The sequence below is a fragment of the Chinchilla lanigera genome, unplaced genomic scaffold, assembly GCF_000276665.1.
Source record: "Chinchilla lanigera isolate Chin_1 unplaced genomic scaffold, ChiLan1.0 scaffold00118, whole genome shotgun sequence".
NCBI classification, from domain to species: Eukaryota; Metazoa; Chordata; class Mammalia; order Rodentia; family Chinchillidae; genus Chinchilla; species Chinchilla lanigera.
Window position 1 is genome coordinate 4,594,475 of NW_004955519.1, and position 13,812 is coordinate 4,608,286.

General features: G+C 42.3%; 1 protein-coding gene across 1 annotated transcript in view; it reads right to left on the reverse strand.

Annotated features, from left to right (window-relative positions):
• Egfl6 (EGF-like-domain, multiple 6) overlaps positions 1-13,812 on the reverse strand; it is a 59,089-nt gene that overhangs the window by 37,468 nt on the left and 7,809 nt on the right. Inside the window, exon 2 of the mRNA XM_005409208.2 lies at positions 5,291-5,403. Within this exon, the coding sequence (XP_005409265.1) occupies positions 5,291-5,403 (113 nt within the window). The remainder of the gene's footprint in view (positions 1-5,290; positions 5,404-13,812) is intronic.

Consider the following 13,812-nt stretch of genomic DNA (forward strand, 5'->3'; position numbering starts at 1 on the left):
AGAAAAGTAACCAAGACAGGGTGCAGCCTCCAGCCCTTAGCATGGGAACTCAAAGCATGTTGATGATGATGAAGGAGAAGGAGAAGGAGAAGGAGAAGGAGAAGGAGAAGGAGAAGGAGAAGGAGAAGGAGAAGGAGAAGGAAGAGAACAAGAAAAAGAAGAAAAGAAGAAGAAGAAGAAGAGGAGGAGGAGGAGGTGGCGGCGGCAGCGGAGGAGGAGATGGTGATATCATGAGGTAGCATGATAAAAGGAGGATTTGCTTTTCTTTGTTATTCACTTCCACATTGCAACACCTCACACAAAGTAGGCACTTGATCAATGTTTGTTCAGTGCATAAAGTAGTAGGAGAAATAACCAGGATAGAATGTAACTGATTGAATTGGGGACAAGAAAAAAAATAAGCCAGGAGCGGTGGTGCATGCCTGTAATCCCAGTACTTGGGAGGCTGAGGCAGGAGGATCACCAGGAGTTTGAGGCCAGCCTGGGCTACATAAAGAGCTCAAGGGCAGCCTGAACTACATAGTGAGACCCTGTCTCAAAACACAAAACAATACTAGGAGAAATGGGCTAGAGATAAGTTGGGTTGGAATGGCCTTGAGAGTACTGGTAGGAATTGCTAGAGAGTACTGGGGAAATATGAGCTAGAGAATACTGGGGAGAATGGGCTAGAGTATACTGGGAAGAAAGGGCTATAGAATACCAGGAGGAATGGCCTAGAAAGAAGAAAATTATAGTCAGAGATGATGCCTGTATGAGTCTGCCTCACAAGGAAAAGATGGGGAAGAAAAAGCAGCAGACAGGAAAGTAAAAGAAAGAAAAATGCGAAAACCCTAAAAGAAGAAGTGGAGAAGGAGATAAATGATGAATGAGAGGGAAAGGAGGCACAGAGAATACTGCAGGCTCTCAGCAATTTCTGGGCCTAGCAGGAGCTCAGGAAAGGGTCCCCCAGCAGTTGCCCAGGAGTGCTGTGCATTCTCTGCCCTTCTGCTCCCTGGCCGAGTAGGCCCACCTCTCAGCAAGGCTGTTCCGAAAGCCTTTAACCTCAGACTTTATTTTTTGTTGTTGTTGTGAATGTCACCAATCTTCTCCAAGTTTCCTCTTCTCAGAATCTCAGTAATCTGTATTTTTTCCTGTCCCCAAATCATTCAGTTACAGCACTCTATCCCTGTTTCTAACACCAATTGATCCTCTGAACAAATGTTTATCTCGTTAATAGAAACCGCCTTGTCCCCTGGTGTCTGGGACATTATGCTGAGCCTGCTTCTCTCCTTGCTTTTCCCTCCACTGCCTGTGACCGGTGCCTCACTGAGGCAGGGTCCAAAAGGCCAGCTCCTTGTTTCTGGGCAGGCCGGCCTCCTGTGCAATTAATACCCACAGTTCTGGGCAGGACCGGGAGGAAGCTTGACTTCTCTTGAAACCGTATCTCTGCCTGTTTCTTCTCCTGCTCCTTTCCTCACTTCCAGTTTTCTTCTAAGAGCAGTCCGCAGTGGAATCTTTGCTCAAGAATCTCCTTTTCAGGCCCTGCCTCTAGGAAATCTGACATAAGATGCAACATTCAAGGGTCCTAGAACACAGCTCTGATCATGTCACATGTCCTGCAAAGTCCTCACTTGATCTGTTGACTCCTGCAAACAGGATGGATGTAGAACCAAGTCAAATCCACCATGATCTGGCCTTCATCTTCTTTTCTGGCTTGAGTTTCCACTGTTTCTTGGATGTAAAGCCAACACTGTGGCCAAAGTTCTCTAGACCTACCCTTTGCTTTCAGCCTCTTTCGATTTTACCGCTCCCTGGGGAACCCCTTCCCCACCCTCCAGTTGTTCGTATCCTACTCATCATTCAAAGGATACCTTCCAGAGCTTCGCAGATTTCTCCAGCCACATATGAATTTCCACCCAACTTTGAGAACTCCACAGTAAAATAGACCAGTGCAATTTGTCTTATTAAAAAGTTAGATATTACTTTGCTTCTATTCTTAACTTCTCCCTATGCCTTGATTCTAAGTGCCTTTAGAACAGGGACCTGACATTCATCATTGTTTTTCCTGCAGCATTTAATATAGTACTATGAACATGCTACAGAGTATATACAAATATTTTGGAGTAATGAATAAGTAGGTATGGAACTTTCACTTTCAGGGGAAGATTTTAGGGCCCTGGATAAATCATAACTGAGAAGGTAGGGAAAAATGCTTCTCAACAAAGTTTTTCCACTTTTAGAGACAGAAGAGATAGATCCCCACTTACAGTGTCTATTTTGTTATGGATATGTACCACTTGGTGATGCAGTTTTCAGTTCAGATGTTAGAAAAATAAATCTTTTATTTTTTTAAGCCCTGAAGAGCTCTGATTATTCCCTGGAAACTGACTTCCAGTGTGATAGAGACAGGAAAGCCCAGGATAAATGCCAAATAGCACATAGGAGAAATGGTGAATAATACCCTTGCTCTAAGGTCAAAGATTCAGAAAGATGTTTTCAATTTACAGTAACTTTGGATCTATGACTTGAACAGCCAATCCACAGCAAAGGGAAATTCAGTCTGGGTCCAAACTGGCCAGAGATTGAAGTATGCTTCCCACAAAGTGCAACTTTTTTGCTCTGTTCTTCCCAAATCTTCTCCATCTGTAGTTTTTCAGCAGGGATTTGTTTGTGGGCAACTCTTTATTCCCTCTCACTAATGTGACATATGTTTTAAGGTTAATGATGTGGAGTTGATACAGACCCCCGTCTTGGGAACAGATTTAGACAGGGCAGAGCCCAAGGGCTGGAAAACTCCGGCACTCATAGAAGCAGGGGATTGAGAGAAACAGTGGGTAAATAGATGGATAGAAGAGAAGGCCTGTGCAGACTGGGGTCTCCCAGCCCTGGTCTGGCTTGGCTTGTTTGGCCAGGTTGATGTGTATTCTCCCACCTATGTGGCCCACACACTCACTAAGAAATCAGAAACTCAGCACTCAGGGACTAATGACCCTCGTTATTAGGTTCTTCAAGAAACATATGTCCTTAGCCGGGCATGGTGACACACGCCTGTAACCCCAGCACTCCAGAGACTGAGGCAGGAAGATCACTGTGAGTTCAAGGCCAACCTGGCCTACAGACTGAGACCTTGTCTCAAAAACCCAAAAAGCAAAAAGAAAGAAAGAAAGTAAGAAATAAATAGACATACAATTTTACCAAGCAGAAGGACCGTGCAAATTGAATAAAATATGACACATACTTTAGATATAAAACTTATGCAATTTAAAATTTAAATATTTGGCCGAGGCAGTAGAGGTGCCAGTGATCTTTTCAGCTTGCAATGCTTGCATATTGAACATTTTCCTTAAATTCTCTACACCTGACCTTTTAAAGCCTTGCTTCACATTCTTTCATGCCTGTGTATATATATTCACGAAGGCATTGAGGATGTGATTGGCTGTGCATACGGCAGCCACACTACCCTGATCTAGTTAAAGAATAGCCCTTCCAGAAAGCCCAAGCTTGCCCTCATTTATGCACCCGTGGCACGCCAGGCCTTACAAGTTTTATGGCATCGGCACTGGTGTTCAAGCAACTGTAAGAGAGGCTGTAAATCATATGTTTCACGTGGCTCTTTCCCCTTTCCACCTGACTGACTTCAAATAAAAATATGTTATGTTGTCTAGAAAAAAAAATAAAGCCACATTTAATCCCCCCATCACTTGGTACTTTAAAGAACAGAACGAAGTCTGTGATGAGAATCATTAGTCCCTTCTGACTAAATAGTAATTTATGAGGTATTTTCTATGTGTGCCAGGTCATAAGCACACTCTTTAATGCTTATATGCTGTACCCTTTGAAGTAGGTACTTCTCCCTCCATGTGGCAGGGGAGGAAATGGAGATTTAGTGAGCTATTTACCTTGCCCAAGGTCACTCACCATCAGTCAGTCTAGTTGACAATGCCATTGATTGCGACACTATTATAAATCCAACCAAGGGGAGGATCCATCCACCCATTTCATTGACACAGTTCCCAGAAGGGTGCTCTAACTTTATCTGAACAGGTAATGGTGAAATTTTTCTTTGTCTTTTTGAGACAGGGTCTCGCTCTGTAGTTCAATCTGACCTTGAACTCACATTGTATCCCAGGCTGGCCTCGAATTCACGGTGATCCTCCTGCCTCAGCTTCTCAAGTGCTGGGATTACAAGCATGCACTACCATGCCCAGCTTAACTTTTCTAGCATCTTCACACTTTTACCATCTCATTCCAAGGGAACTGCCGTGAACATGAGGAAGGAGCATCAGTGGCTTCCATTGTCTCATGGATGTCAGATTTTGTCTAGTTCTGCCTTCTTCCATGGTTAATCCAGATATTTTTGGACCAGCTAGAGAGGGGGAGCATTGCAGGCAGCAAAAGAAGGTAGCATTTTTATTCCTAAAACTAGTTCACCTTTTCCTTCCATTCTCTCTCTCTTTTTAAATACTTTTATGGGCCATGTAATTATCTTGTCCCACTTAGCAGATAAGGGACTGAGGTTTGGGCATTTGCCACCTGCTAGGGAGACAGGGACAATGGGGCTAGGCTCTGACCCTGAAGGAATGTGCCTCTGTTCAGAGGGTCATCTAGTATCTGTGCTGCGAAAGCGAGCAGCAGAGAGTCACCTAGGACGGATGCAAATTTGACTCCTTTACATTGCAGCTGTTGGTCATTATGGAAAATCAGATAGAAAAACAAAACAAGGTGCAACTCTATGCTCATCTCTGTCCTTTCCAGCTTTCTTGAAATTATTGGAGCCTACTGTTAGAGTCCCAAGGCAGAAAATGGTTCTTTAGTTTGCAATTTGTACAAAAGAATTGGAAGAAGAATTAAAACCTTTGCTTATATGCATGTGTTTCTCACTATCATCTAGAAGCCAGCCTTATGAATTTTAAAAATGTGAGTAGCCAATCCATAGGTTTACTTTTTCATGGTCAAAGCTTACTGATTGGCTGATTAATAATTAAAATGTATATTTCATTTGAAATCAGTTGAGAAAAACCACAATTAGAAGAAGGAATTAATCGGTTTGTTTTTGCCCATCTCAGTTTCTCTAGATTAAGAAAAGCGAAGAGAAAAACAAACAACCCAGTTATACTTACTAAGATCATAACAAAGGTAAGTGACATTCAGTCTTCTAAGATAAATCATGGCTACTGTGAGGGTATCAGCCAGTCTGGTTGGGAGAGGTCTTGCCACAACTGAGACCGGGGGGGATCGGTAGTTTTCCACAGATAAAGCCGTGGGGATCCTGAGCTGAGTGCAAGGTGCTCCAAGTTTTTGCAAAAATTACCTTCACAGACTCCCTTGATGTTCCTTCTCCAGCCGTAGCAGCAGGCCAATTTCGCTCCATAGAGACAGAGCCCAGGCTGGCGTGCCAACGCCAACAACCCGTGATCCCTCGGACTGTGGAGAAAGAATCACACATCAGTATTGAGGAAACAGAAATGGCAGTGGAGACTCTGCCCTGCTGCTACAGGAACTGGACAGATGTCAAATGCCTGGTTAATTTCAACAGACCTGAAGTAAGTGCTAAATTCCTGTTCGAAAGCCTGAATTGTGAGGTTGGCAGCCTCGGCAGCCATCCCTTGCCAGCTTTCCTCAATAGTTTGTCCATTTCCTTTACCCAGGGTTAAAACAACTGGGTTACATGACCAGTAAAGCTGGGACATGTGACCCCCAGGCATGGTGATGCATGACTGTGATCCCAGCACTCTGAGAGGCTGAGGCAGGAGGATTACAAGTTTGAGCCCAGCCTGGTTAACTCAGCAACTTAGCAAGACCCTGTGTCAAAAGAAAAATTAAAAGCAAAAAGAGGAGGGCGATGTACTTCCCAAGGACCCCCTGTGTTCAATCTGCAGTACTACAAATTAAGAAAAAAAAAAGAGCTAGGGCACATGAAAGTGACCCAAAATTTATATTTTTTTAATCTGGTGACTTGCCGGCTATGTGGCTTTGGCCAAGACAAGAGCTCCACACTTCACCTCACTGAGCAGACTAGAACCACCGCACTCCAGGGATCCTACAGCGCCAAGCCCTCTCGTGTTCCCCAGGAAGAAAGCAAGCCCCTTGGAGTCGCAGCCACAGCCGTAGCACAGCCAGCTGTGGGAGATTCCAGCCTGGGGAGCCTTCTCCTCCCACACCGCCTCCTGGAAACACAATTTGCTAAACTCTTTAACTATCAGGCTGGAGTTGGCTAAGGTTTTCCGTAAGTGGCCAAATGGTAAATATTTTAGGCTTTGCTCTGTCCTCAGCTAAAAGCAGTCACAGGCAACAGCAAACAGGTGAGCATGACTATTCCAATAAACTTTATTTATGGACACTGAAATTCCAGTCTAATAGGCTTTTCATGTGTCATGACGTAGTAGTGTTTTGATTCATGGTCAACCATTTAAAAATCTAAAAACTGGTTTTAGCTCATAGGTTGTGTAAAAATGGGGCCACCCAGTCTTGGCTGGGGGTGGTAGCTTGCCCACACCCCTGATCTAGAGGCTTGATAGAGGGAGCCCACCAGCCCCCAGCAAACGTGCTAAGTAAGAGTGGGGGCTGAAGCACCTTACTGTCTTGGTGTTGGATTGGGTTGCTGTCACACTGGAAGCCAAGACTTGTGTCGTGTATTTTATGGAAGGCTGTATTTGCTATTCCTACTGTATATTAAATATACTGTAAAAATGGTCCCCAGGCTTTTTAACAGACAAGGAATGTACATTTTACCATGTGCTTTCTGCAGCTAGTTAATAATATCTTAGCCAGGGTCAGACAGTGAAATGACCTTGTAGGTTTCCTTCACTGTTATCCTCTCTCATGAACTTAGTGGCTCAGTGGAGAACTGTGAAGACACGGCTTGGGACAGTTCATTAACTTCAAAATATAAGAAGGAATTTGTTCTTTGCTTCTTCTTAAAGGAGCCTTTTTCCATTTTAAAATAGAATTTGTAGATATTCACTCAAGCACTCAGAATAGGGTTTTCAAGCTCTATAGGACATTTTGGCTGGGCAATTCTTGGTCCTTGAGGGCTGGCCTATGCATTGTAGGACATTTAGCAATATCTCTGGCCTCTCTAGGTGCCAGTAGCGTATATCCTTCTGGTTCTGAAAATCAAAACTGTCTCTAGACATTGCCAAATGTCCTCTGCAAGGCAAGATAGTCTTCCATCAAGTACCACTACTTTCGAGTGAAAAATTATTGAGCATTTTCTGTGCTCCAAGCAGTGACTTAGGTACACAGAAAACATGCTCTACAGCATAGAACAGCGTGGCAGGGGTCATTATAGTGTTTTATGTGGCTAGCTCTTTCTTTCTTTCTTTCTTTCTTTCTTTCTTTCTTTCTTTCCTTCTCTCATTCCTACCCTCCCTTGCTCCCCCCTCCCTCCTTTCTGCAGTGTTGAGTGCTTTTTTTTTTTTTTTTTGGTTTTGGTTTTTCTCCGGTACCAGGAACCGAACTCACGACCTTGCGCTTGCCAGGCAGGCGCTTTTGCCACTGAGCTAAATCCCCAGCCCCTGCAGTGTTGAGTGTTGAATACAAAGCCTTGATCATACCAGTCAGGCATTCCACCCCTGAGCTACATTGCCAGGCCTGAGAAGCTTTGACAGAGAAGTAATGCAGCCATTTGTCATAATCAAATCTGCATATTAGGTAATTACACATGCCAGGTACTGTACTAGGTCCTGAGACTGTAGGGTTTGTATGAGAACAACCCCTGTCTACAAAGAACATAGAATTTAGGGGCAAAGACGGGTAAGTAAACATAATTATACTCCAACATCTGAACCCTACAAGAGGGGTAAGTTCTCAGAGCCAGGGGAAGGCATAAGAATTACTGGGTTGGGATGGGTGTGGAGGAGTTTTCTAGAGAAAATGCGGGCCTATATGAACCTGGTAATGGGTGGGAGTCACCCGGGTGAAGTGAGAGGAGCCTGCATGGTGGAGAAGATGTCTCAGGCAGAGAAAATAGGCGGTGCGGAGAGAAAATGGTATGCAGCCACTGAGAACATGGAGTTGGTGGCCTGCAGACTGGAACATATACAGGGGCAGTTTTTGGAGCAGAGGAGGGAAGGGAAAGCTAGAAGGAGAAGAGCAGGGAGGACATCAGAAGTCAGAAAGAAAAGGCCTGTGTCCATGCAAACATTTTCTCCATCCCGAAGGCTCTGGAGAGTTATAGAAGGATTTCAAATACAAGCAGCAGGAAAGATCAAGGATTTTGCAGTGTACACCACAGCTTCCATAGAAGTAGTGTGAGTTCAATAAACTTAAACAAGATTGATGAACTGGTTGTATGTGAAGTTACACAAAAACAAAGGAAATTTGTTGAAATATGATATTTTTAAAAAGCCTAATTAGAAGCCAGCCCAGCGTCTCTGGTACAGGTGGCCAAACCTATTTCATATGTACTGGTCAAAACCAATTAGTTTGGACTGCAAAGAATACTGCCTGGGGTTAACTAACAGGAGAAAGTTACCAGAAGATGAAATTCATACTGTTTGCACGTTACCAGAACTCTCCAGAGAAATCCTCTTTTTCTCCAGCCTTATTACTTTCATATGCGTGCCTTTAGGTGAAAAGGTGAAACTGAGAAATCTGAGGTGTATTAATTTCTCCCAAGTTACCATTTTTGACATTGCGTGGTGTCATTTATAAAACTGTCCAAAGTGTTAACGACTAACACTTGGACCATCGAAAAATTGTGAATAAAGTAAGATTTCTTATCCATTCCTAGGAATTCCTTCCCCAGTCACAACTGCAGCTTAGTATCACAGTTCTTTTGGAAGATGTCAGCAATTTGTCATCAAATACAGCCTTATTCTCATTTTTTTAAAAGGAGCAAACGATAGTTGTTTAAGAATCAACTTATGAGTGAGAACTATAAAATGGATTCTGATAGACAACTACACAACTCAGAAAAACGCCAGTACAGCCTGTGGCTGCTCTGGGAATGCAGTAACATGTTCTGTGCATATTTCCTAAAGGAGACCATGAAGAGTGCGTCAGTGCTGTAGGAAAAACCATCTGAAAAGCCTGAGTTTGTAAATGAGCAACATGCCTTTTAATTAAGGAGTGTGAGGTCTACATATTCACCCCATTTTGAGAGACTGCTTCAAAGAACCAGCCACAACAGGGACTTTGCTGTTTTAGTCATCAAAGTGCACATCTGGCCATGAAAATGGAAAAATAGTTTAAAGGGGAAAATCATTAGTAAATAGAATTGCTAATAATTAACTTGCTGATTTGTAGATGCCAGAGGAACTGATTTATTACACCAAGAATCCAGTTCTATGTTCTACATTGCCAGTTTTTAAAAAATGCACATATGCAACTATTTAAAATTATACATAAAAAGAAAGTTAATTACTAAAATATTTATGTTTAAGATGAAACAATATAATCCTGGGGAGGGAAGGAATCCACCACACAACAAACCAGTAACAGCACCACAAAAGCAGTAATAGCAGAGCACATTATTTTGTAAAAATTTTAATAACTGCGCAGAAAAATCTTTCACTTTTATCTCTATACAGAGTTTTCAAATGACAGTCCAACATAATGTTAGAAAATGAACTGGATTATTTTCTCAGCATCCTCTTCTAGCACGTGCCCTTTGCCACAATTCCATGTCCACTTGCCAGCTTTCCCATCACTAACTCAATAATATTTCTACTTTAATACCTGGTTGTATTATGGACAATGAAATTTCCATTTTTTGAAGTTAAAAATGACCAAATACCTGTGGCTTCATATATTGGAACTTCATGAATGTGGAAGAGAAGGTTGAGCACTCATGAAACCCATGTCTAGGTTTACTGGGCACAAAACTACATTTCCCAGCTGCCTGCCAGTTAGATGGGGCCATGTGACTGGTTTCAGCTGGTGAAATGTGGTGGATGGGATTTGGGCCACCCTGGGCCTGGCTCACAAAACTCTCATAGGATCTCGATGTGCTCCTTTCCCATGAGCCCATGGAATAAAGAGGGGCTCTGGGGCTTGGAGGAAGATGGCGCCCCAAGCAGATGGAGGCTGGCCCCAGGTCAAGGCATGCGCAAAGTCTCTCAAGCATGTCCTCTACTGTGACACAGGCTAAGAAAACAACTTTTCCCATGGTCAGTCACTGTAATTTCAGCATGGTTTGTTGCAGTGGCCTATCCTGATTGACACAGTAGTATTACAAAAAACAGTTATTTTCCTAAAGTCAGGTATATGTTGTTATTTCTTCGTATGTAAATCCACTTGTATGTGTACAAAATACACATAAAGCTATCAATATGAATTGCATTTTGTTCCAAATTTATGAGGCATGCAGTTTTAAAAAAATGGGGCCAGTACATTCTAGAATATCAAAGATAAACAGCTAAGGTATGCTGTCAATCATTGGTATTTAATAGATATCTGAATATAAATCGGTTTTTATGTATTTGGCTGCATGGACTCAGCTCCTTGGGACCTGGTAAAACTTGGGTAATAGGTCAAAAGCAATTGATTAACCCAGAAAGAGAACCTTTTGTCTTGGATTGACCCGATACCCCCCAATGTCTTCTGCCACCTTGGGAGGCTTGCGTGGGCTGGCCAACTTCCCTTTCTTTCTGTCTCTCTTTTCAGAAGTTTCTTTCCAGTGTTTGCTTATATAAGACCCAGAGAATCCAGTCTTGAGAAAGCGAAGTGTCAGTATAGGTGAGCTGCTCTCCGTGGAAAGGATACACTGAGCTGTGGAATTCTGAGCTAAATGTTGAATCCCCTAGAGTTTCTTTAATGCATTACACAGCGTGCTGTCTACATTGATCAAATTAATCAGAAAATCACTGTCTCCACAGCTGAAGTTAATTTAAAAACATTCCAGGGATTGTGTAAGTAGTATAGTATTTCTGTATAGGATTCTTTATTTTCTGCAAAAATATACTGTGCCAGAATTATTATTATGCTTGTGTATGGTCAGGCTCCAGGAAACTTCATGATATTCTCCAAGATAAATTGAGAAGTTAAACCTCTTTTGCTGATGTTTAAATATATTCAAACATCACTATGCAAATAAAAAATAAAAGTTTTTCTAAATAGTGATAACAAGGCCCAGTCAGGAGAGTTCTTGTTGATTTTTGTTCAATTTTATCCTCATCATAACACCCAGTATGGCAAATTCATTGTACCTAATGATTAAGATTAAAATTAATTTTAGTTTTGCACTCTTTTTAAGAGGCAGAGACCAACTCCAACAGGCCCAAGGATACCCCAAGCCATCTCACCTTCCCAGTTATAGAAAGGTTAAGAGCAAGAGCCCAGTAAAGCCTGGCCCAGGCTGACAAGCTCTCCTAGCCCAGTGTGGGTTGTTGTGTCCTTAAATTTCTCATGCCATGACTGGTATGTAAACCAGGATAATAGTAAACCTCAGGCAAAAGCTGGAGCTTTCCATGCCTTCTTTTATTTCTCTCACTTATCTTCCATGCTCAGGAGTAGGCACAGATTGGGGGTAAGGAGGATCTTAGTTTGGGTTCCTCCAAAGACAGGGCATGAGAGCAGGATTGGCACGCAAGTGGTTTATTTGGGAGATAAAGGGAATATTGATAGGGAAGCAAGACGAGGAAGAGAAGGGAGTTAATAAAGCAAATGCTAACAAGATAGTCACATTTGTTCCCCTGCACATGCATTCACTCGTTCATTCATTCATTCATTCAGAGTGAGCCTAGGTGAGAATGTTACAAGATCAATATAGAGAAGTAGGAAAAGGCTGGATCAAGCACGGTCTTTTCTACCATTTTAAGTAGAACGGATCTTATTCTTCATTTGCTGACAAGTCATTGAAAGGTTTTCAGAAGAGGGCTGACATGAAATAATTTAAGTTCGAGGGACACTTTGGGGCATGGATTTGGAGGGCAAAAGAAGAAACAAAGGAAAGCTCTCGGGTGGATCAGGTGGGAGATGATGGTGCCCGGCAGGGGTAGGAGAAGGAGATGGACTAGAGACATGAGTTGTCTCAGGACAGTGCTAGACAGAATTCACTTGGGAAGGAGAGCTCCACTTACCAGGAACCATGCTCAGGTTTTTGGTATGAGCAGTTTGGCTGCTGTTTGGGATGGAGAGAAGGGGTGGGGTGGGGAGAATCAGGTTCTGGAGAGATGGCCAAGAGTGCACACTTAGATGTACTAAACTCAGGGAGACATCCCAGTGGACAGGTCAATCATGCAGCAGAAAGATGCCAGGCCTTGAGATGCGCCTTTTGAAGTCATCTACACATAGATGGTGTTGAAAGCACTAGGACTGGCACAACCATCTAGAGAGAGTATAGACAAGGAAGAAAACAGGGTCAGAGTCTGATCTCTGGAAATCCAGGCTTTAAATCCCACAGAAGAAGGGGGCTTGTAAGGGACGCTGAGAAGGAATAACAAAAAGGTGAACCAGAACATGTGGGGTGGTGATTTGAAACTATGTCCACAGATTCTTTCTCACTCTTCCTTTGTGATATTTTTATATAATGGAATATTACTCAACTATAAAAAGATAAACTAGAGGCTTTTATAGGTAAATGGATGCAACTAGATATCATACTCATAAGTGAAATAAATCATACCCGCATATATAAACACTGCATTGTCTCACTAGCATAAGAACCTGAAAGAGTGAATACAATCTAGGAGGTACAATAGATATTGTGAAAGGGACAGAAACTGCTCAAAAGGATAGAACAACTGGGATGAGGGAAAGGAGAAAAGAAAGAAAGAAGGGAAAAATATGTATATATGTCCACATATGATAGCTAAGATAGTTGTGCTACTGATTTCTATAGCTTTATTGAAAGGAACAATTAATGTTTAATTGTTTGATCAATCTCACATCCCTATATTTGTTTATCTGAGTAACCGATTTGAAGATATCAAAATGTAATACAACTACCATTGTTAATTTCCTATCACCTTGTCTGAAATTCTGTATTGCTTGTATTGTTTTTGTGTTATTTTGTAAATGTGTGTGTGTTTGTTAAGATGTTTTCACTCTTTTATCTTTAGAAAAAAAAAGGTAAAGCTTAATTCACCTCCCCTTATATGCGCTCTGTTTGGGGTTCAGCTCCCAACAAAGAGAATGTGGTAGGAAGTGATGCAGGGTAACTTTCTAGATGGGGACCCAGGAGCCACTCAGCTTCCTCCTTGTTCTCTCTCCTGCATCAGATGCTATGGGGAAGCCAGGTGACAGTCGAGCAACCCTGTGGAGGGAGAGCTCTATGTGGCGAGGAGTTGAGGCCTCCCACCAAGAGCCTTGAGACTATACTGCACTGGAAGCAGAACCTCTAAGTCTTCAGATGACGCTGACATTGGTCAACTGCCTGATTGCAACTGGGTGAAAAAATCCAAGGCCTTTATCTGTGAACAAAAACTGCTCTAAATAGAATAAAGTCGGTCTGAAAAATCCCCAATCCTTCCTTTTGCATTCTGTTCCTCAATTCCCAGTCCACAGAAACTGTGGGATGTGTTGTTGTAAGCCACTGAATTCTGAAGTACTCTGCAGCACAGGAATAGATAATGAACATACGTGGTGCCTAGAAACAGAAAAGGAACTACCAAAGAGCAAGGTGATGATCTTTGTGAAGACATTTGCTGCTTTGATATTTTGTTTTCTTTACAGTATTTTACTTTTTGCTGTACTGGGGATTGAACTCAGAGCCTTGTGTATGCCAGGCAAGCATTCTACCACTGAGCTATACCCCCAATCCTTGCTTTGGTAGCTCGAATTTTAATATTGCACTTGTAATTCATCAAACCTGAGACTATGGATTATGAGCACACTATTATTAGCTACATTAAGAAAGAAAAATTCTGCCAATTACACTAAACTATGGTT